Genomic DNA, 24,601 nt, shown 5'->3' with positions numbered 1-24,601 from the left:
ATTTTTTGTTTAATTTTTTTTTTTTTTTGCTCTTGAGTTTTATGAATTCTTTATATATTTTAGATACTAACCTCTTATCAGGAATATGATTTACAAATATTTTTCCCACTTCATAGGTTGTCTTTTCACTTTGCTGATGGTTTCTTCTGCTGTGTAGCTTTTTAGTTTGATGTAGTCTCACCTGTTTACTTTTTACATTGTCTCTTAATCTTTAGGTATGATTTCTGTAAAACCATTACTAGACCCATGTCACGGAGCTTTCTGTGTTTTCTTCTGGGAATTTCATGGTTTGGGGTCTTACATTTAAGTCTTTAACCCATTTAAAGTTAGTTTTTATGGGTGGTACAAGATAGTGGTCAAGTTTTATTCTTTTACCTGTGAATATCTAATTTTTCCAGCACCATTTATTGAAGAGACTCTTTTCTCCACTGAGTATTCTTGGCTCTCTTGTCCAATATTAGTTGCTTGGGTTTATTTCTGGGCTTTCAGTTCTGTTCCATTGGTTTATTTGTATGTCTTTATGAAGGAGGCATATTTAATAATTGAATTATCTTGTGTTCTTTGTTTAGGGTGTTCCAGTGATGGCAATAAGAAACAAAATGATATCAGAAGGACTAGACCCAGATCTTCTTGAGTAAGTAGTTCTAATGATATAATGATATTACTATCAAGGTGTTGAATTTATCAGTCTTTATAAAAACATTTCAAGCTCTATATATGTTTTTCCTGTACATTGTTTTATGGTCAAGGAAACCTCCTCCACAAATAATGTGTCTGCTATGTTTAAAAAGTGAAAAATCTATGCTATACTACTAAAACTAGCCTTAAAACATTTTAGGAGTATTTTCAATAAATTGGTGATGAACCTGTATATGCAAAAGAGATGGAAATTGATGACATTTTTGTTTGACAGCAGTAGTATCCACAAGAAGCATTGTTCCTTTTCTTCCTGTGCTGCATTTTTTCTCTCTCCGTCCCTCCCCATCCTCTTTTTCTTATTTCTAATTTGTTGTTGTTCAGTCACTCAGCAGTTTTTTATGTATGAGACCTTAGTATATAGGAAATTTACTCTACATGACCTAGGTTGAGCCAGATGGGAAAATAAATAGAGTAGTCTATGGTAATGGTTATTATGGAACTAGATATTGTTTGTGTGAGTTTTATAAAAATTTTTTTTGAAAAGTTGTGACTCAAAAATTTGACAGTTACGTTTTCCATCCAGGCAAACCTGGCTACACAGCTCATCCTGGATAAGATGTATCTTAATGGATTATTCAGAACTATTCTCTTTTGCAAGTATCTAGACACATGTAAAGAGTCTTTCCAGTTTGGGGGTTTTAGTTCACCCCACTGTATTTAGCTATGTTAGCTCTCCAGGCATTCATACTATACTAGCAGTATACTTTGGAATTCTTGGCCTTGAGCCCTTCAAGAAAATATATGCATTTTTTTCTTTCATATATGCAATCCTTTTCTCATTTTATCTTTCAAAATATGAAATTTAAAAACATATTTTGAAGTCTAGAAGAACAGATTTCCTTCACATATCTCCATTTAGTATATATTTCAGTAGCAAACAGTTCAAGTACAATGGTATGGATTGGTAATTTGAACCAAACATCTCCAGGATATTTGGCATTTGTTCTGGAAATTGTTTCTGACACACTTTAAAAGCAGATGGATTGTGACACATACTTTAATGTGAATTGAGCATATGGGTCCAATCCATTTTGGTACTCATTGGAATATATGTTGTAAATATATCTAACATTGACCATGACCTCTTTTTTGCTTCTGGAAATACACAGTAGAGCATCGGTACTAACAGAGAGCTAAAATGACCTTTTAAATGATGATTTTTCTCTCTAGAGAAAATGTAATAAATGGGAAATTAGCAGCCTTATAAGCATCAGCGTATGCTAGTTCTCCATTCCCTCCACCCGCTCCTGGCTGCATTGCATCCCCTGCCTAGCCTAAAACTCCTTCATAATCCTTTACTTCAACTGGCTACCCACACTAGCAACTTGAAAGTCACCCTTGATTCTGCCCTCCTCCCTTCCCCTCACTATGTCAGTCACTGTGGTTTCCTCATTTTTAATCTCACATCTGACCATATGCCTCCATGCCATTGCTGTTTAGTTCAAGCCTTCATCATTTCTCACCTGATTTATTTTAATTGCTCCATTTTGGTTTTCTATTCTCTTTCAGTCCATCACTAAAAACTTAAGTGGATGTCTTCATATAGTTCATCTGTTCATACATACAAGTCTTCCTGTGACTCTCTGCTGTCCCTAACATATGCTCTGACATCTTAGAATTGCAAATAAATACATTTATCATCAAGACTCTGGCTTCATTTCTTGCCAATCATCCATGCATCCCTGTCTCTTACAGCTGTAGCAGACTACTTATATAGTTCTCAGACTGTACCATTTTCCTGGTGTCTTTGAAAGTTTGTATTCTTCCCCATGAAACTTCCTTCCCCCATGTTATTGGCCAAGCTGATTTGATATTCTTTAAGATCCCATTTAGGTATCACCTTTTTAAGAAGTTAGTGGATAATTACCAAGGGGAGAACCCCTAGGACCTCCAGTACTTTCTTGATGTATCTCACTTAGCAAGTTTGAGCGCGCGTCATTGTCTGTAAATGTTGAGAAACATTCAGCTGCAAGGTGGTGCCAAGTTTTAGGGTAGAATTCCAGTAACAGTTAACATTGTCTTACAGAAAAGCTGCTCCTCAACCACAGCCTGGAGCCTGAATTCTGACCCATTACCTCATGAGTACATGCCATTGGTCACAAGGGGCACTGGTTGGAGTAGGGTGACTCACTATAACCTATCACCACTACCACTAGAAAACCAGCTGCAACTACATTTAGCTAGATATGATAAGTGGAATCAACCACCTTGTTAAAGAGGACTTCTGTCACTTTAGGAATCATGTTTACATAAAAGTTAAGGAGCCTTGCTTTAAGGGGAAAGTCTGAGATGAAGAAGAAAATGTGCCATCCAAGGAAAGAGTGTGCTTTTATTTAAAATATTAGGTACATATTAAGCCTAAGCCAAGAACTTTCAGTAAAGATGGTTCTTTTCTCTTTTAAAGTATAAACATAAACTTTTTTTTTAGCCCTAGGTAGTGAGACAGACTTACGTAACTGTAGGAAGAAGTAGTCTAAATCTGTTTGCGCTGAACAAAGAGTAAAACTGAGGTTAATATAGGAATAAATACTGATCAGAAAATACACTGTTACTCAATTAGCTTGTGTTTAGAACAGTTTGGAAACTAAGAGTATGTAACTTTGAACCAAAACAGTTTACTTGATAAGAGAGAAGAGAGCCTGGCTATTTTCCTACAAAAATTACTATCACTGAATTTTAGAAACTCTATAAAACTGAAGAAAATGCCAGATAATTACCAAATAAATAGTATTTGTTTGCTACTTCTTAGTGATTATTTAATCTTCTTAAAAATCTAAGTTTTTAAAAATGATGATCAGATCAGATCAGATCAGTCGCTCAGTCGTGTCCGACACTTTGCGACCCCATGAATCACAGCACGCCAGGCCTCCCTGTCCATCACGAACTCCCGGAGTTCACTCAGACTCACGTCCATTGAGTCAGTGATGCCATCCAGCAATCTCATCCTCTGTCGTCCCCTTCTCCTCCTGCCCCCAATCCCTCCCAGCATCAGAGTCTTTTCCAGTGAGTCGACTCTTCGCATGAGATGGCCAAAGTACTGGAGTTTCAGCTTTAGCATCATTCCTTCCAAAGAACACCCAGGGCTGATCTCCTTCAGAATGGACTGGTTGGATCTTCTTGCAGTCCAAGGGACTCTCAAGAGTCTTCTCCAACACCACAGTTCAAAAGCATCAATTCTTTGGCGCTCAGCCTTCTTCACAGTCCAACTCTCACATCCATACATGACCACAGGAAAAACCATAGCCTTGACTAGATGAACCTTTGTTGACAAAGTAACGTCTCTGCTTTTGAACATGCTATCTAAGTTGGTCATAACTTTCCTTCCAAGGAGTAAGCGTCTTTTAATTTCATGGCTGCAGTCACCATCCGCAGTGATTTTGGAGCCCAGAAAAATAAAGTCTGACACTGTTTCCACTGTTTCCCCATCTATTTCCCATGAAGTGGTGGGACCGGATGCCATGATCTTCATTTTCTGAATGTTGAGCTTTAAGCCAACTTTTTCACTCTCCACTTTCACTTTCATCAAGAGGCTTTTGAGTTCCTCTTCACTTTCTGCCATAAAGGTGGTGTCATCTGCATATCTGAGGTTATTGATATTTCTCCCGGCAATCTTGATTCCAGCTTGTGTTTCTTCCAGTCCAGCGTTTCTCATGATGTACTCTGCATATAAGTTAAATAAACAGTGTGACAATATACAGCCTTGATGAACTCCTTTTCCTATTTGGAACCAGTCTGTTGTTCCATGTCCAGATCTAACTGTTGCTTCCTGACCTGCATACAAATTTCTCAAGAGGCAGATCAGGTGGTCTGGTATTCCCATCTCTTTCAGAATTTTCCACAGTTTATTGTGATCCACACAGTCAAAGGCTTTGGCATAGTCAATAAAGCAGAAATAGATGTTTTTCTGGAACTCTCTTTCTTTTTCCATGATCCAGCAGATGTTGTCAATTTGGTCTCTGGTTCCTCTGCCTTTTCTAAAACCAGCTTGAACATCAGGAAGTTCACGGTTCACTTATTGCTGAAGCCTGGCTTGGAGAATTTTGAGCATTACTTTACTAGCGTATGAGATGAGTGCAATTATGCGATAGTTTGAGCATTCTTTGGCATTGCCTTTCTTTGGGATTGGAATGAAAACTGACCTTTTCCAGTCCTGTGGCCACTGCTGAGTTTTCCAAATGTGCTGGCATATTGAGTGCAGCACTTTCACAGCATCATCTTTCAGGATTTGAACTAGCTCAACTGGAATTCCATCACCTCTACTAGCTTTGTTCGTAGTGATGCTTTCTAAGGCCCACTTGACTTCACATTCCAGGATGTCTGGCTCTAGGTCAGTGATCACAGGGCTTATATAACCAAGACTTAGTTCTTGGTTCTAGCTTGTAAAAATTAGTTTTTAGCTTGTAAAAATTAGTTTTTAAAAATGCAGTAAATTAAAAAGATGTGAAAGAGTACCTTTGTCACCTTTGTCATCATACACACAAGTTGATGGAAAGGAAAGAAAATAGAAAATTTTCAGGTTGATCTGTTTTAGAAATACAGAGCAGATAAATCATGCCTTATAAATTTTTTCAGTCAATGCCTAGATTCTCTTACCAAGAAAAAGGAAAAATGTTTCTCCCTCTCCTATTCTATGGTTTCATTTATGTCCCATAACTAAGGTTACTATTACTAGTAATTACTGCTTTTACTACTCTAAGATAAATAGTCTAGCCTCTGAACGTGTCTAGCAAGAGATGAAATCCGTGGTGGTTAAGTCTCAGTCTAAGGCAGACTTTAGAAATGGTCTACTTGCTGAGGTCCAGATTCTGCACTGCCCCTTTCTAGCTGTATGACCCTGAACTAATTACCTAATCAATCTGTGCATCCGTTTCCTCGTAAATGTGAAATAGAAGAGTTCACCCTTTATAGATTCATTCAGACTAAGTAAGCACTCAGTGCAGCTCTGAACAAGCAGTAAATGTTCAGTAAATGTTAGTTGTGATTTATGAATGTTTTAATGGAAGAATATGTAGCAAGTTCTAAACAACTGGATTTACCAGGCTCTCAGATCACAATTTGTTTATAGTCCCGTAGTTGCCTGTATACCATTGTGGTCTCAACACAGACATATATAATGTACACAGAGTAATTATCCTTTTGAGTTATATTCTCTGTTTTCCCAAACTGAAAAGTCTGTATTTTCAACTTTGTAGTAAAGAACAGACTTCTGAAATTTAAATTTAACTGGTCACATTCTTAATGTTAGTAGGAGAGTGCAGTTTGCAGCATACTGATTTGGCTAAAAAAATCGAGTTATGCAGGCTTTAAACAGAACCAGCTCAGTTGGCATTTGTCCTGGATATATCTATTCAAAAGACATTTATACCCTTTTCTCAGACTGTGCAGTGACCATGATTGTGGTTACCAGGAATAAAAGTAACCACTTCAGCCTACTTATCACTGAGACGAGAGGAGATTTATTAGTGATAAACAAAAGGATACTGGAAAGCAAGAAAACTTTATTTAATTATATTCAAGGCATATCCAGCAGAGTTTCCTGCCCTCTAAAAGAATTCCTTATCTGCCGATGATTTGCCTGTCTCCTGCTACTGAACAACATAAGGGATTAAAGGTTGGATTTTGACTAGTTGAGCGTAGAATTGATCTCAGTTCCCCAAATGAGCAATTCCAGAAACAGGTTTTTTTATTTGTTCCATTTTTCTAGTTCTTGCTTAACTGGTATTCCATTCAAGGTAGTTACCAGTCGTTAGTGACAGAGGATGAAACAGAGGGGCAACAGAGGATGAGATGGTTGGATGATACCACCTACTCAACAGACGTGAATTTGAGCAAACTCGGGGAGATAGTGAAAGACAGGGAAGCCTGGTGTGCTGTAGTTCATGGGGTCACAAACAGTCAGACATGACTTAGCAAGCGAACAACAACCGGTCCTTGACCACTGGCTGGCATACTGGCTAGAAAGTATAGGACAGGAAAAAACACTGTCAGAAAACTGTGATTAGTCCACTGTTGGAGACTTAGATCACAAGAGTCAGTTCAGTTCAGGTGCTCAGTCGTGTCCGACTCTTTGCGACACCATGAACCACAGCACGCCAGGCCTCCCTGTCCATCACCAACTCCCGGAGTCCATCCAAACCCATGTCCATTGAGTCAGTGATGCCATCCAACCATCTCATCCTCTGTCATCCCCTTCTCTTCCTGCTCTCAATCTTTACCAGCATCAGGGTCTTTTCAAATGAGTCAGCTCTTCGCATCAGGTGGCCAAAGTATTGGAGTTTCAGCTTCAACATCAGTCCTTCCAATGAACACCCAGGACCGATCTCCTTTAGCATGGACTGGTTGGATCTCCTTGCAGTCCAAGGGACTCTCAAGAGTCTTCTCCAACACCACAGTTCAAAAGCATCAATTCTTGGGCACTCAGCTTTCTTTATAATCCAACTCTCACACCCATACATGACCACTGGAAAAAACCATAGCCTTGACTAGATGGACCTTTGTTGACAAAGTAATGTCTCTGCTTTTTAACATGCTGTCTAGGTTGGTCATAACTTCCCTTCCAAGGAGTAAGCATCTTTTAATTTCATGGCTGCAGTCACCATCTGCAGTGATTTTGGAGCCCCCCAAAAATAAAGTCAGCCACTGTTTCCACTGTTTCCCCATCTATTTTCCATGAAGTGATGGGACCAGATGCCATGATCTTTGTTTCCTGAATGTTGAACTTTAAGCCAACTTTTTCACTCTCCTCTTTTTCACTTTCATCAAGAGGCTCTTTAGTTCTTCTTTGCTTTCTGCCATAAGGGTAGTGTCATCTGCATATCTGAGGTTATTGATATTTTCCCTGCAATCTTGATTCCAGCTTGTGCTTCTTCCAGCCCAGCGTTTCTCATGATGTACTCTGCATATAAGTTAAATAAGCAGGGTGACAATATACAGCCTTGATGTACTCCTTTCCCAATTTGGAACCAGTCTGTTGTTCCATGTCCAGTTCTAACTTTTGCTTCACAACAGTAAGAGATAAGAGATAATAAAAATATTGAAGAAGTAGTGTTAAAAACAGTTGGGGTCTGCCAGTGTCTAGCAAGCAAGAAGTTAGGGGAGCTGTTGGGATGTAAGAACCCCAAGACAAATGGCAGAAACCCATCTTACCTAGAATAGCTAGCTTTCTTTTTCTTTATCATATTAGGCATTATGTCATTTCTCTGGCTGGGGAATCTGCTTACCACAGCAAAGAACAGGTATACCTGCCTTGATGGGCATTCAGAATAGAAAAGACCAAACTGTGTAGTTTGAGTAAGTGTAATGCTGAAATAAGTCTTACTAGTTACTGTAGTCAAAATTGTCTCTTTTTTTTTTAACTATCCCAAATGTCTTTATATAGTCAATGTAATCTTAGTTCAAGAATTCAGTGTTTGGCTGTTTCCTTAAGACCACTTATTGCTATTGCATAGGTGGCTCAGATGGTAAAGAATCTGCCTGCAACACAGGCAGACCTGAGTTCGATCGCTGGGTCAGGAAGATCCCCTGGAGAAGGGAATGGCAACCCACTCCAGTATTCTTGCCTGGAGAATCCCATGGACAGAGGAATATGGTGGGCTACAGTCCATGGGGTCAAAAAGAGTGACATGACTGAGCAACTAACACTGAGAACGACGCTAATCAACAAGTATCATGTGACATTATAACTGTGTGTGCTGTAGCTGATATTGAAAAGTGATTTGAATAACTATCACACCCTATCCCCCCAACCCTGCTACTCAGCAATATTTGTACTAACAATGTTTTTGGCACTTCATCTGCTTTAAATTCCACTGTTTTAAATTGAAAGAAAATGAAAAATATCTTTAAACTATTTACCTACATAAATAAATGTTTTTCTAAAGAATGTTTATAATGTTTGCCATCAAAGTGGTTTTGATTTTAAGCACAAATGTAAATCTGTTTTTAATGAAAACAAATCAGATCGATGATATTCATATTTTAAGACTCCTTTATGTACAGGAGGATCACAGAAACATAACTCAAACTACCTAAAGTAAAAAGGGAAGTTATTGACTCACATCCCTAAGAAGTCTAAGCAGTACAAAATCAGGGCCACAGCACTATTATTGCTGGCTGGTTGGTATTTTCTCTCACCTGTTCCTCGGTCTGCCTTTAATCAAACGTGGCATAATAATCCACTTTTCTCCTACTGCTGATGAGCTACCTCCTGGAAAACAAGGAGTTAGCAAATAATATTTGCTTTATATTTTAAATGGCTATAATATTGCTAGTTTCACCAACTGAAAGGAAAGAGAACCCCTTCTCCATAGTCCATAGCTCATTTCTAGGGAAGCATTCTGATTGTCCCCATTTGGTTTATGAGCCTTCCCTTACACTGGTCTCTACAGAGAATGATTCTCCTGACCTGCCAGTCCTGGATTATGTGACTGAAACAAGAAACGGTATAAGGAAAGGATGAAGACAGCAGGGATTGTGGTTGACAGTCTTGTTTATGTAAATGGGAGAAAGATGACAGAAATAACATACACACAGCATCCTGTTTGCTAAAAAGTACTGATTTGTATATGGTTAGTCCTTTCAGAGAAGGCAATGGCAACCCACTCCAGTACTCTTGCCTAGAAAATCCCATGAGCGGAGGAGCCTGGTAGGCTGCAGTCCACGGGGTCGCTAAGAGTTGGACACGACTGAGCGACTTCGCTTTCACTTTTCACTTTCATGCACTGGAGAAGGAAGTGGCAACCCACTCCAGTGTTCTTGCCTGGAGAATCCCAGGGGCGGGGGAGCCTGGTGGGCTGCTGTCTCTGGGGTCTTACTGAGTCGGACACGACTGAAGTGACTTAGCAGCAGCAGCAGCAGTCCTTTCCTTTCTAAATTTTGGCTCAGTTTTAGTTGAGGTCAACCTAGTAATCTTTGAAAATATCTCTTTTTAAAGAAATTAAACAATAAGAAGTTTAAAGTTAAGCTTTAAAAATTTTGCTTTTACTAAGACTTTTATTGATAATCTTAATGCCACAAATTATATAAATATGCTTATTAAAATATAGCTACCAAGATAACCACTAAAGATTGAGATTTTTAAAAATATATACATGATAAATCATGAATTTGACTTCATATTTTTTTCTGCATTTTGCTGACGAAGTCTTTTGTAGTGATTCATTTATATGTTTAAAACACTGAGAGTATTATGAAATCTTCATTTCCACATTTTAGTAGTGAAGTGTGACTAGTAGTTTAAAGTTGCAACCATTTAAAACATATCTTTAAAACTTCTTTCTGTGAAAGAAAATTAAAAGGTATGTGCATGCACGTGCGCACACACACACACACACACAATCAAGCCAGAGCAGTTCTGATCATTAAAAAGCCAAATACTATTCCCCCTAAGAATATTAATATGAATATCCAGTCTGGAAATGCTGTTAAGAGTTTTATTATTACAGTAACATTTTTAAAGCATTATAACTTATAAAATGTTTTCATGTTTTAACCTCATTTGATTTTCACAATTTTTTAAGTTTTTTATATAACAAAAGGAACTCGAGTATGTAGCTTTTCTTTTGTTTTCATAGCAATTACAATTCAAAGTAGCTTTAAATTTATTTTAAAAATGAATGAGGGCAAGCAAAGAAGTATCAGTAAGAATATGGAGAAATTGTAACCCTTGTGCACTCTGGGTGGGAATGTAAAATTATAATTGCTATGGAAAACAGTATGGCAATTTCTCCAAAAATCACTTCTCAGCATATATATACTCAAAAAAGTGAAAGCAGGGACTCAAATAGATACTTGTATACTCATGTTCATAGCAGCATTTTTCACAATAGTCCAAAAGTAGAAACAACCCAAATGCCCATCCACAAGTGAATGGATAAACAAAATGTATTATCTGCATACAATGAAGTATTATTAATCCTAAAATTGAAAAGAAATTGTGATACATGGTACAATATGGATGAATCTTGAAGACATGAGAAATGAAAGAAGACAGTCACAAAAAGACAGGTATTGTATAATTCCACCTACATGAGGTACCTAGAGTAGACAAAGTCATAGAGACAGAAAGTAGAGGAGTGGTTGTCACGAGCTAGAAGGAGAGAGAAATGAGGAGTTATTGTTTAACTGGTACAGAGTTTCAGTTTTGCAACATGAAAAGAATTCTGGAGGTTGGTTAAGTGGTGATGATTGCACAATACCGTGAATGTACTCAGCACCACTAAACTGTACACTTTTAAATGGTTAAGATGGTAAGTTTTATGTTACGTGTATTATACCACAATAAAAGAAATGAGAAAAGGAAGAAATGAACGAAGACAGAGAATAACAAGTGTTGGCAAGGATATGGAGAAATTATAACTCATATTCTGATGGTGGAAATGTAAAATGATGCATTCACTGGGGGAAACAGTTTGACAGTTCCTCAAAAAGTCAAACATGGAGTAATCACATGACTCAGCAGTTCTACTTGAGGTTTGTACTCAAGTATTCTAAACATACATTCACACAAAAACTTGTACACAAATGTTCCACTAGCATTACTCATAACAGCCAAAAAGTAGAAATAACCTAAATGTTCATCAACTGATGAATGGATAAACAAATTGATATATCCATGCAATGGAATAATATTCGGCCATAAAAAGGAATGAAGTACTGATAAATGCTACAACATGGAAGAACCTTGAAAACATTTTATTAAGTGAAAGAATCCTGACAAAAAGGTTAAATAGCCTTGATCCTATTTATATGAAATGTCCTGAATAGACAAATCCATAGACACAGAAAAGTAGATTCATGGTCATCAGAGGATGAGAGTGAAAGGAAATGGAATGTGTCTGCTAATGAGTTTTAGGTTTCTTTTTGGAGTAATTAAAATATTCTAGAATTAGATAGCAGTAATGGTTGTACAACCTTGTGAATATACTAAAAAAAAAACTCTAATTTGTACAATTTTAAATGGTGAATTTTATGGTATGTGAATTATATCTCAATTAAAAAAATAAATGACTTCTTAAGTGTCCATCAGCAGATGAATGGTTTTATATATATATATATATATATATATATATATAGGTATATATATCCAATAGAATATTATTCAACCATACAGAAGAATGAAGTTTTGCCATTTGGATGGACTTGGAGGGTATTATGCTAAGTGAAGCAAGTCAGGCAGAGAAAGACAAATACTGTATGACAGCACTTATACGTGTGGAATCTGAAAAAAATCAACAAACTACTGAGTATAACAAAAAAGATGCAAACTCACAGATATAGAGAGCAAACTAGTGGTTACCAGTTGGGGGAGAGAGGTGGGGAGGGGCAATATCGAGAGGGGATTAAAAGGTTCAAACTTATGTATAATATAAGTAAGTTACAAGGATATATTGTACAGCACAGAGTATATAGCCAATATTTTATGACTATAAATAGAATATTACCTTTAAAAATTATGAATCACTGCATTGTACACCTGTGACTTATATAATTACGTACACCAACCATACTTAAATTTTTTAAAAAATGACTTCTTAAAATTTCTAAACTTAGTTGTGTAATTTCACTGAAAGCTGACATTTCATATAACTTCTCTCCACTCTCCACCTGTTGTCCCTACCAAATGACCTAATCTCATCTACTGTTTTACCCCAGTTACTTTCCTACACCCTAGCTACCAAAAGATTTATAGGTCCCAAATGCACTGTGCTGCACCATCCCTGTTTTTTTCTTTATTCAGAATGCTCTCATCCCCACGTATTCCCACATTTTCTGTTCCTGACAAATTCATGCCTATCCCAACATCCTTCACAAGTGTATTGACCTTTCTTGAGTTTTCTGTGACTAACGCTAGTAGAATGAATTACCTTTTCCTTTCAAACAAGTGTAGTTAGTACAACTATATTTTGTGTATCACACTGTATAAGAATAGTTTGTTTATTTCTGTCTCCCCCACTAAATTATCAACTTCAGAGCAGCAACTACTTACTATTTGTTTCTGTACCTGCAGCACCTAAAAACTTTCTTGACCAAGTAGTAGGTACATGGTAACAATGAGAATTATAATCATAATAATAGATAGCCATTATTTAATATACCTACTATGTGCCACATGACAAATCTTGACAGCGTATTAAAAAGCAGAGACATCACTCTGCTGACAAAGGTCAGTATAGTCAAAGCTATGGTTTTTGCAGTAGTCATGTACAGGTGTGAGAGTTGAACAATAAAAAAGGCTGAGCACTGAAGAATTGATGCTTTTGAACTGTGGTGTTGGAGAAGACTCTTGAGAGTCCCTTGGACTGCACGGAGATCAAACCAGTCAATCCTAAAGGGAATCAGTCCTGAATATTCATTGGAAGGACTGATGCTGAAGCTGAAGCTCCAATACTTCAGCCACCTGATGCAAAGAGCCAATTCATTGGAAAAGACTCTGATGCTGAGAAAGACTGAAGGCAAGAGGAGAAGAGGACGAGATGGTTGGATGGCATCACCCTCTCAATAGACATGAGTTTGAGCAAATTCTGGGAGATGTTGAAGGACAGGGAAGCCTAGCATGCTACAGTTCATGGAGTCACAGAGAGTCGAGGCACCACCGAGTGACTGAACAACAACAATGTGCCACGTATTGTTTAGTGTATTTTGCAGTTAGTAATTCATCCTAATATTCACAACAATCCAGTCAGTCAGTTGGGTACACAGTCTAGTTAAATAGCTTCCCCAAAGTTGCTCAGAAACTACATAGCAAGGCTAAGATTTTAACCCAGTATTTATACCCACTACTAATAGAGTTCTTGCTTCTGTGGAGAATAATGAAGCCTGTTCCCATGTTAGCATTTTAGGCAGTGGAGCATCAGTCAAAACCACTAAATACTGTACTTAGCTCTAACACTTTATTATACTGAGTACATGTGACTTCCTCATGGGCATAATCTAAAATTTTTTTTAATTTATTTATTTTAATTGGAGGCTAATTACTTTACAGTATTGTAGTGGTTTTGCCATACATTGACATGAATCACCCATGGGTGTACATGTGTTCCCCATCCTGAACCCCCTTCCCACCTCCCTTCCCATCCCATCCCTCAGGGTCATCCCAGTGCACTAGCCCAGAGCACCCTGTCTCATGCATCAAACCTGGACTGGTAATCTGTTCCACATATAATAATATACATGTTTCAGTGCTATTCTCTCAAATCATCCCACCCTCGCCTTCTCCCACAGAATCCAAAAGACTGTTCTATACAACTGTGTCTCCTTTGCTGTCTTGCATATAGAGTCATCATTATCATCTTTATAAATTCCATATATATGCATATTAGTATACTGTATTGGTGTTTTTCTTTCTGACTTACTTCACTCTGTATAATAGGCTCCAGTTTCATCCACCTCATTAGAACTGATTCAAATGTATTCTTTTTAATGGCTGAGTAATATTCCCTTGTGTTTATGTACCACAACTTTCTTAACCATTTGTCTGCTGATGGACACCTAGGTTACTTCCATGTCCTGGCTATTATAAACAGTGCTGCGATGAACATTGAAGTACACATGTCTCTTTCAATTCTTGTTTCCTCGGTGTGTATGCCCAGTAGTGGGATTGCTGGGTCATAAGGCAGTTCTAGTTCCAGTTTTTTAAGGAATCTCCACACTGTTCTCCATAGTGGCCGTACTAGTTTGCATTCCCACCAACTGTGTAACAGGGTTCCCTTTTCTCCACACCCTCTCCAGCATTTATTGCTTGTAGACTTTTGGATACCAGCCATTCTGACCAGTGTGAGTGAGATGGTACCTCATTGTGGTTTTGATTTGCATTTCTCTGATAATAAGTGATGTTGAGCATCTTTTCATGTGTTTGTTAACCATCTCTATGTCTTCTTTAGAGAAATGTCTGTTTGGTTCATTTGCCCATTTTTTGATTGGGTCGTTTATTTTTCTGGAATTGAGCTGCAGGAGCTGCTTATACATTTTTGAGATTACTTTTTTGTCAGTTGCTTTGTTTGCTATTATTTTCTCCAATTCTGAAGGCTGTCTTTTCACCTTGCTTATAGTTTCCTTCGTTGTGCAAAAGCTTTTAAGTTTAATTAGGTCCCATTTAATTTTGCTTTTATTTCCATTACTCTGGAAAGTGGGTCATAGAGAATCCTGCTGTGATTTATGTCGCAGAGTGTCTTGCCTATGTTTTCCTCAAGGAGTTTTATAGTTTCTGGTCTTACGTTGAGATCTTTAATCCATTTTGAGTTTATTTTTGTGTATGGTGTTAGAAAGTGTTCTCATTTCATTCTTTTACAAGTGGTTGACCAGTTTTCCCAGCACCACTTGTTCAAGAGATTGTCTTTTCTCCATTATATATTCTTGGCCTTCTTTGTCAAAGACAAGGTGTCCATAGGTGCGTGGATTTATCTCTGGGCTTTCTATTTTGTTCCATTAATCTATATTTCTGTCTTTGTGCCAGTACCATAGTGTTGATTCCTCTAGGTCCATATTTTCATACAAATTGTGAAATTATTTGTTCTGGTTCTGTGGAAAAAAACTGTTGGTAGCTTGATAGGGATTGCATTGAATCTATAGATTCCTTTGGGTAGTATACTCATTTTCACTATATTGATTCTTCCAATCCATGAACATGGTATATTTCTCCATCTATTTGTGTCGTCTTTGACTTCTTTCATCAGTGTTTTATAGTTTTCTATATATAGGTCTTTTGTTTCTTTAGGTAGATATATTCTCGAGTATTTTATTCTTTTTGTTGCAATGGTGAATGGAATTGTTTCCTTAGTTTCTCTGTTTTCTCGTTGTTAGTGTATAGGAATGCAAGGAATTTCTGTGTGTTAATTTTATATCCTGCAACTTTACTGTATTCATTGATTAGCTCTAGTAATTTTCTGGTAGAGTCTTGAGGGTTTTCTATGTAGAGGATCATGTCATCTGCAAACAGTGAGAGTTTTACTTCTTCTTTTCCAATCTGGATTCCTTTTATTTCTGTTTCTTCTCTGATTGCTATGGCTAAAACTTCCAAAACTATGTTGAATAGTAGTGGTGAAAGTGGGCACCCTTGTCTTGTTCCTGACTTTAGAGGAAATGCTTTGAATTTTTCACCATTGAGGATAATGGGTTTGCTGTGGGTTTGTCATATATAGCTTTTATTGTGTTGAGGGATGGCATCACCAACTCGATGGACATGAGTTTGGATAAACTCCGGGAGTTGGTGATAGACAGGGAGGCCTGGCATGCTGTGATTCATGGGGTCACAAAGAGTCGGACACGAGTGAGCGATTGAATTGAACTGAACTGAAATGATGTTCCTTCTATTCCTGCTTTCTGGAGGGTTTTTATCATAAATGGATGTTAAATTTTGTCAAAGGCTTTCTCTGCATCTATTGAGATAATCATATGGTTTTTATCTTTCAATTTGTTGATGTGGTGTTTTACATTGATTTGCGGATATTAAAGAATCCTTGCATTCCTGGGATCAAGCCCACTTGGGCATGATGTATGATCTTTTTAATATGTTGTTGGATTCTGTTTGCTAGGATTTTGTTAAGGATTTTTGCATCTATGTTTATCAGTGATATTGGCCTGTAGTTTTCTTTTTTTGTGGCATCTTTTTCTGATTTTGGTATTAGGGTGATGGTGGACTCATGGAGTGAGTTTGGAAGTTTACCTTCCTCTGCAATTTTCTGGAAGAGTGTGAGTAGGATAGGTGTTAGCTCTTTTCTAAATTTTTGGTAGAATTCAGCTGTGAAGCTGTCTGGTCCTGGGCTTTTGTTTGCTGGAAGATGTCTGATTACAGTTTCAATTTCTGTGCTTATGATGCGTCTGTTAAGATTTTCTGTTTCTTCCTGGTTCAGTTTTGGAAAGTTATACTTTTCTAAGAATGTGTCCATTACTTCCAAGTTGTCCATTTTATTGGCATATAGTTGCTGATAGTAGTCTCTTATGATCCTTTGTCTTTCATTGTTGTCTGTTGTGATCTCTCCATTTTCATTTCTAATTTTGTTGATCTGATTCTACTCCCTTTGTTTCTTGATGAGTCTGGCTAATGGTTTGTCTATTTTATTTATCTTCTCAAAGAACCAGCTTTTGGCTTTGGTGATTTTTGCTATGGTCTCTTTTGCTTCTTTTGCATTTATTTCTGCCCTAATTTTTATGATTTCTTTCCCTCTGCTAACCCTGGGGTTCTTCATTTCTTCCCTTTCTAGTTGCTTTAGGTTTAGAGTTAGGTTATTTATTTGACTTTTTTCTTATTTCCTGAGGTAAGCTTGTATTGCTATGAACCTTCCCCTTAGCACTGCTTTTACTGAGTCCCATAGGTTTTGGGTTATTGTGTTTTCAATTTCATTCATTTCTATACAGATTTTGATTTCTTTTTTTATTTCTTCTGTGATTTGTTGGTTATTCAGAAGCATATTGGATAGCCTCCATGTGTTGGAATTTTTAACAGTTTTTTCTCTGTACTTGACATCTAATCTTCTGCATTGTGATCAGATAAGATGCTTGGAATGATTTCAGTTTTTTTCAGTTTACCAAGGCTAGATTTATGGCCCAGGATGTGACCTGTTCTGGAGAAGGTTCTGTGTGCACTTGAGAAAAAGGTGAAATTCATTGTTTTGGGGTGAAATGTCCTATAGATATTAGGTCTAACTGGTCTACTGTATCATTTAAAGTTTGTGTTCCCTTGCTAATTTTGTTTAGTTGATCTATCCATAGATGTGAGTGGGGTATTAAAGTCTCCCACTATTATTGTGTTACTGTTAATTTCCCCTTTCATACTTGTTAGCGTTTGCCTTACATATTGTGGTGCTCCTTTGTTGGGTGCATATATATTTATAATTGTTATATCTTCTTCTTGGATTGATCCTTTGATCATTATGTAGGGTCCTTCTTTGTCTTCTTTCACAGAGTTTACTTCAAAGTCTATTTTATCTGATATGAGTATTGCTACTCCTGCTTTCTTTTGGTCTCCATTTGCATGAATATCTTTTTCCAGCCCTTCACTTTCAGTCTGTATGTGTCCCTTGTTTTGAGGTGGATCTCTTGTAGACAGCATATATAGGGGTCTTGTTTTTGTATCCATCAGCCAGTCTTTGTCTTTTGGTTGGGGCATTCAACCCATTTACATTTAAGGTAATTATTGATAAGTATGATCCCGTTGCCATTTACTTTATTGTTTTGGGTTTGAGTTTATACACCCTTTTTGTGTTTCCTGTCTAGAGAAGATCCTTTAGCATTTGTTGCAGAGCTGGTTTGGTGGTGCTGAATTCTCTCAGCTTTTGCTTGTCTGTAAAGCTTTTGATTCCTCCTTCATATTTGAGTGAGATCCTTGCAGGGTACAGTAATCTGGGCTGTAGGTTTTTCACTTTCATCACTTTAAGTATGTCCTGCCATTCCCTCCTGGCCTGAAGAGTTTCTGTTGAAAGATTAGCTGTTATCCTTATGGCAATCCCTTTGTGTGTTATTTATTGTTTTTCCCTTGCTGCTTTTAGTATTTGTTCTTTGTATTTGATCTTTGTTAATTTGATTAATATGTTTCTTGGGGTGATTCGCCTTGGGTTTATCCTGTTTGGGACTCTCTGGGTTTCTTGGACTTGGGTGGCTATTTCCTTCCCCATTGTAGGGAAGTTTTCAACTACTATCTCAAGTATTTTCTCATGGTCTTTCTTTTTGTCTTCTTCTTCTGGGACTCCTATGATTCAAATGTTGGGGCGTTTGACATTGTCCCAGAGGTCTCTGAGGTTGTCCTCATTTCTTTTAATTCTTTTTTCTTTTTTCCTCTCTGCTTCATTTATTTCCACCATTGTATCTTCCACCTCACTTAACCTATCTTCTGCCTCAATTATTCTACTGTTGGTTCCCTCCAGAGTGTTTTTGATCTCATTTATTGCATTATTCATTATTGATTGACTCATTTTTATTTCTTCTAGGTCCTTGTTAAACATTTCTTGCATCTTCTCAATCCTTGTCTCCAGGCTATTTATCTGTAACTCCATTTTGTTTTCAAGATTTTGGATCATTTTTACTATCATTATTCTGAATTCTTTTTCAGGTAGACTCCCTATCTCCTCCTCTTTTGTTTGATTCAGCGGGCATTTATCATGTTCCTTTACCTGCTGAGTATTTCTCTGCCTTGTTTAGATTGCTGTGTTTGGGGTGGTCTTTCTGTATTCTCACAGTTCGTGGTTCTTGTTTATTGTGGAGGTTTCTCCTGTGTGTGGGGTTGGACGAGTGGCTTGTCAAGGTTTCCTGGTTAGGGAAGCTTGTGTCAGTGTTCTGGTGGGTGGAGCTGGATTTCTTCTCTCTGGAGTGCAATGAAGTGTCCAGTAGTGAGTTTTGAGATGTCTTGCGTTTGGTGTGGCCTTCGGCAGCCTGTATATTAAAGCTCAGGGCTATGTTCCTGTGTTGCTGGAGAATTTGCGTGGTATGTCTTGTTGCTCTGGAACTTGTTGGTTCTTGGGTGCAGCTTGGTTTCAGTGTAGGTATGGAGGCTTTTGGATGAGCTCTTATATATCAATGTTCCATGGAGTCAGGAGTTCTCTGGTGTTCTTAGGTTTTGGGTTTAAGCTCCTGCCTCTTGTTTTCAGTCTTATTCTTATAGTAGCCTCAAGACTTCTCCATTCATAAGCACTGTTGATAAAACATCTAGGTTAATGTAGAAAAGATTCTCCACAGTGAGGGACACCCAGAAAGGTTCACTGAGTTACGTGGAAAAGAGAAGAGGGAGGAGGAAGATAAAGGTGACCAGGAGGAGGAGAGGGGAATCAAAGGGGAGAGAGCAATCTAGCCAGTAATCAAATCCCTATGTGCTCTCCACCGCCTGGAACACCCAGAGAGGTTTACGGAGTTATATAGAGAAGAGGAGGAAGGAGATAGAGATGAACAGGATGAGAAGAGAGGGGGTCAAAAGGAGAGAGACAGACCTAGCCAGTAATCAGTTCCCTAAGTGTTCTCCACAGCCCGCAATACCCAAAGAAATTCACAGAGTTAAGCGAGAAGAGAAGGGGAGAGGGAGGAGATAGAGGTGACCTAGGGGATAAAAAGAGTCAAAAGGGGGAGAGGGCAATCAAGCCAGTAATCACACTCCTAAGTAAAAATGGGTACTGAAGATTGGATTCTTAATGGTACAAAATTGATGATAAATACCGAAAAGCAAAAATTAAAAATGTAGAGTAGAGGTTAGACTCTCAAAAATACAATATTAAAAAAACAAAATCACAAAAATTGTATTAAAAAATAGATGAAATTTGCTTTAAAAATAGGGTCTTTTTTTCTTGCAAGGTAATAGTAGGTTGTAAAAATGAAAATTAACGGAGTAATAAAGGACTTAAAATTTTTTTAATTAAAAAAATGATAATAGAAAAATATAGGAATTTCTCTGGAGCTGTTGCAGGCAGTGTGGGGTCAGTTCAGTTTCAGATAGTTCCTTGTTCCAACTTATACTTCTCAAGGTCTATAAGTCCCTTCCAATGTAGTCAGTGCTAACTACAGGATTTTAATCTGTTGCACCTGTCACTTCCAAAGAGGTTCCCTCTGTTTATTTTGGCTTCTTCTGTTTGCAAGTCTCCGGTGTCTAATTTCCACCCTGACACAAGGGGGCGGTGGTGATCACTTATTTAGGCTCACTTGTTCAGTCATGCTGTGGGGAGGGAGGAACACTGCAAATAAATATCACTGGCGTGTGTGGGGAGTGCTCGCATTGTCAGGGCCACACTGGGTTTGCCCCTGCTCATGGCGTGTGTGCTTTCCCAGTCTACACTGCTCAGGCTCCAGGTTGCTCTGCAGGCGAACTGTCTAAAGTGGGCCCTGGGTTGCATGCACTTCCCAGGTCTAAGCCGCTCAGGTTCAGGTTCTCCTGTATTCCACAAAGGCGCAGAGTCGGTTGGGCCTGCGTTTTGTGCCTTTCCTAGGTCTGAGCAGCTCAGGCGACCAGGTGCTTGGCGAGCGCACTCTCCCCAGGTGGGGTGGGGCATCTTATCACCTCCCCTGTCCCAGCCTCTGGGTTTCCTGGATGCACAGCGGGAGCACCGTCTCACGAGTGCTGTGTGTGTGTCTCCTCTGGGGAATTGATCTCTGGCTGCAGTCTTCCTGGCGGATGTCAATCGTCCAGGATTCCAGGAAGACTTGGTTAGCAACTGGGAGCCGGCTCACAGTTTGGTATAGGATGCTGTCTCTGGGGCGGAGATTGCCCCTTTCTGGTTCTGGCTATTGCCCGCCTGCCTCCCTGCCTCCAGAACAAAATGGGCCAGTCCAAAGCCGGCTAGCTCTCCTGTGGTATTAGCTCAGTCCTTTGTTCTGTGAGCAGGCTGGCAGTGCTTTAGGTTAGAGCTTTTCACGGGAAAGTTCTCTCTCTCTCTCTCTCTCTCTCTCTCTCTCTGTCTCTTCTCTCTTCTCTCTTCTCTCTCTCTGGCTATCACACGTTTGCGTTGCTGTCTCATGTTAGCTCCCTCAGATTGCCCTCAGGGCATTCGGGCTCAGTCCCTACCCTAAACAGTGCAGCCCGTGCCTCCCGTTTAGCCCCGCCTTGCTGGTGGTAGATACGAGTATCTGGGCTACTTCTCTGCTGGGAGTTGCGGTTAGGCACGTAATCTGTGGGTTTTATTTATTTATTTTTCCTCCCAGTTATGTTGCCCTCTGAGATTCCAAAACTCCCCACAGACCCGCCAGTGAGAGGGTTTCCTGATGTTTGGAAACTTCTCTTTTAGGACTCCCTCCCCAGAATGGGTCTCCATCCCTCACTCTTTGTCTCTCTTTTTATCTTTTATCTTTTGTCCTACCTCCTTTCAAAGACAATGGGCTGCCTTTCTGGCTGCCTGGTGTCCTCTGCCAATGTTCAGAAGTTGTTTTGTGGAATTTGCTCAGCATTCAACTTATCTTTCAATGAATTTGTGGGGGAGAAAGTGGTCTCCCTGTCCTATTCCTCGACCATCTTAGGACCACCCCCCCATAATCTAAAATTGTACAGTAGAGCAAAGGGGTTTATGTTTGACCCATTGCTAGGGAGCAATGCCAGCATTTCTTCTGTTTCATAGCACGACAGACATGGTATTAAAAACTAAGTCAGAATTCGGCCATAATTCATAATAACTAATAACATAATTCATAATAACAAGTAAGTAGGAGACTATACATTTTATTTTAGCAATAATTATTATATTTGTGGCAAAGAAGAGTTTTGTTTGTTGGTATCTTAAATCTTATTAAGAATTAAGGAGCCTGAGAGAAAAATAAGTTTTGTAGCTTTTAATTACTAAAACAGAGCAGCTGTATTAGTCTTCCTTTCCCTCTTAGTTTCCCCCAGGTATACTTTGCTTAATTGCTTTTTTGGTTAGAGTGAATGGGTGCTGAGTGATTGTGCTGCCACATTGATTAAAATGATTTATTAACAAACACTATGAAACCTATCAATTTGACTGTTTTAATGACACCAATAAATTTCCTGTGTTTTTTTTTATAGCACATCTATACAAAGCTGGAGTTTAACCATTCTCACATCATCTTCTGCCTAGGGAATCTTCAAGACATTATTTTTATGAACTAATTCTTCTTATGTTTATCTGATGATAAAGCATATAAGTGAAAACACTCAGCAGATATTAAGAACCACCTTTGAACAGTCACTCTCCTCCCCCACAAGATTTCTGTATGGCCTGTTTTTCTTACTGGCCATTCTTGAAATCTCTTCCATTTTTAAATTACTCCCTTCAGCTTTCCTGAACATGAAAGTTTTCTTTTTTTCCCACTTCTAGCTTTCCTCTCTCTGTACCGTACAGACACTTGGAGGCTGCAAGGATTTAGCACTGGTCATGCCAGCCTCTCCAGATCACATCTCTGTCTGTCATTGGGTCTCCGTGGTAATGAGAAGCAGAAAGTGCTGAAGTAGCACACTGTGTAAGGACTGGCAGGAGGAAGTGGTGCCATGGCCTGTATAGGAATAGCACTGAATCCCCATGGTACTGGAGAAGCCTGTGAGAAGCATGCTGTGGTAGAGAGCAGGAGGCTCTCAGTTAAGTATGCAGCCTTGGCAGATTTATTAGCAGCAATATTCTAGGATGAACCTAATTTACAGTAAGTGATTTTTTTTTCAACTAGAAAAACCATTAAATTTCTTTTTTTTTTTTTTCCTTCTCTTTCAGGAGGCCAGATGCTCCAGTGCCTGATGGTGAAGGTGAAAAAAACACAGAAGAAAGTTCAGATAGTGAATCTTCTTTTAGTGACTAAGCTTAATTTTCATAACAATTACATGTACATGTGTTAGTGCACCTTTACATTCTATAAGAGAGCCTGAACTGTAATTCTTAGTTATAAAAACATCAAGTGGCTACAGATCTGCCACCAAGCTTCCTCTGTGTTAAAAAATAAATAAAGCATTTATAATAAGTTGGCAGTATGTCTTGTTACCAAAATAAAGGTCCCTGCTGAGAAATAGAATAGCCTAAATAAAGTACCAAGATGGAGTATTTCAGAGATGCAAGGAGCATGTAGAATGAAGTTAGTGTGAGGTTAGTGATCAAAAATAGACTCAATGCAGAAAAAAAAAAAAAAAAAAGTGAATTTGGCAAAGTGAATGATTCAATTTTTGTGAATACTTTAGCATGAAAAGTATTATGTACACTTGTATCATAAGAGTTGTTAAATTTCTGGCAGAAAGTAATACTGGATTGAAATTTTTTGTGACAACTGGAAGCTTATATATCACGTTTATTGTGGGTCTGGAACTTATTGGTAGTATTTATTAGCATGTAAAGCTTTTCACAGCTTGTGCATTAGTTAGATATACCATCAAATTCAGATATTTGTCATCAGAGATTAAATTGTAGGTAGTTTCAATGTGGTTCAGAGTGAGCTGATGGCAGAAGCTGACAAAAGGATGTGATGTGGGACAAAAGAAGTGTTTCCTGCTGTCTACCCCTTGCCTATTCAGAATTGAGTCCCATGTTAAGTCTACCCATCACCATATCTTCAAAGTGATGACGAGTCACAGTCTGTTGAAGACTACCCAGGAGGATTAGTGAGACAAGCTATCGCTCCTGTTGCTACAACTGAACCAAAGACCAAAACTCATATTCATCATCCTCTTCCTGCACTACCAATTTGAGACTTTGCTTGCTCTCTTCCAGAAACTTTGCTTGCTCTCTTGCAGAAATTCAGCAGGTCTAGTTTAGCTGCCTAGTAGAGTGACCCAGACCTTCATCCTTTCAGAGATCTAGGGCCTTGGTTACTGTGCCCCTTTTCAGCTACAGTTACCACATTTGTCTGTTTGCTGTTCACACCAGGCATGGAAGCATCAGGAATCAGGCAAATCACTGAATTGCATGAGTTCCGGATACATTTTCCTTGTTTCATTTTGTAGTTTTAATTTTAGCTCCTTGTTAACCAACACATTAACTCCCCTTTTTTTTTGCTTGTTGCCCCAGAGACATGAGCAGTCCAGCAGGATCAGTTGGCAGCAGTTCTGTTTAAATCTTACTGTGCTTCTTGATAGAAATGTGCTAGCTTTTTCCTGTTCCCCTGAAATAACCTCCAATCCCGTGGTAAGGTGACCACCTTGCCACCTTATCAAGGTGACCACCTTGGTGACCTCCAAGATGGTAAGGGTGGGAAGCACCATTATGCCTGTAGGTCTCTGAGAATGCTGGAGGGCCAGTCCTCTTTCTATCCCCTTGGCTCTTAGCTGCATGAATCCTAGCAGTTGGGGATGTGGAATCACATACTGGCTTTTGGAACAGTGCATGTATCCCATCCTGAAAAACAGCACCCCAACCCTGCACGCTGTCATCTCCAAGCTGGTGTCTAAGCAGCTGGTGTCTAAGTAATAGTTCATTTTGTGGTTCCTTTTTGACTGCTTCTAGATAATGCTGCATATGTTAGGATCATGGATCCAGTAATTCATGGTGCTCTTCATTTGCCA

The 24,601-nt window shown here is 38.6% G+C and overlaps 1 protein-coding gene across 4 annotated transcripts in view; it reads left to right on the top strand.

Annotated features, from left to right (window-relative positions):
• Positions 1-23,070, top strand: part of WASHC3 (WASH complex subunit 3) — a 58,698-nt gene extending 35,628 nt beyond the window's left edge. For 3 of the 4 annotated variants that reach the window (XM_019961178.2, XM_019961176.2, XM_019961175.2), the window contains 2 exons: positions 570-634; positions 22,827-23,070. In XM_019961178.2, the coding sequence (XP_019816737.1) occupies positions 570-634; positions 22,827-22,911 (150 nt within the window). In that variant the 3' untranslated portion in view covers positions 22,912-23,070. Of the gene's footprint in view, positions 1-569; positions 635-22,463; positions 22,726-22,826 lie in introns of those variants that run through there. The other variant, XM_019961177.2, reaches the window with a different exon arrangement.
• Positions 23,071-24,601: the final 1,531 nt, after the last annotated feature.

Source organism: Bos indicus, chromosome 5 (assembly GCF_029378745.1).
Source record: "Bos indicus isolate NIAB-ARS_2022 breed Sahiwal x Tharparkar chromosome 5, NIAB-ARS_B.indTharparkar_mat_pri_1.0, whole genome shotgun sequence".
Classification (NCBI taxonomy): Eukaryota; Metazoa; Chordata; class Mammalia; order Artiodactyla; family Bovidae; genus Bos; species Bos indicus.
This window is presented reverse-complemented; position numbering and strand designations above follow the sequence as displayed.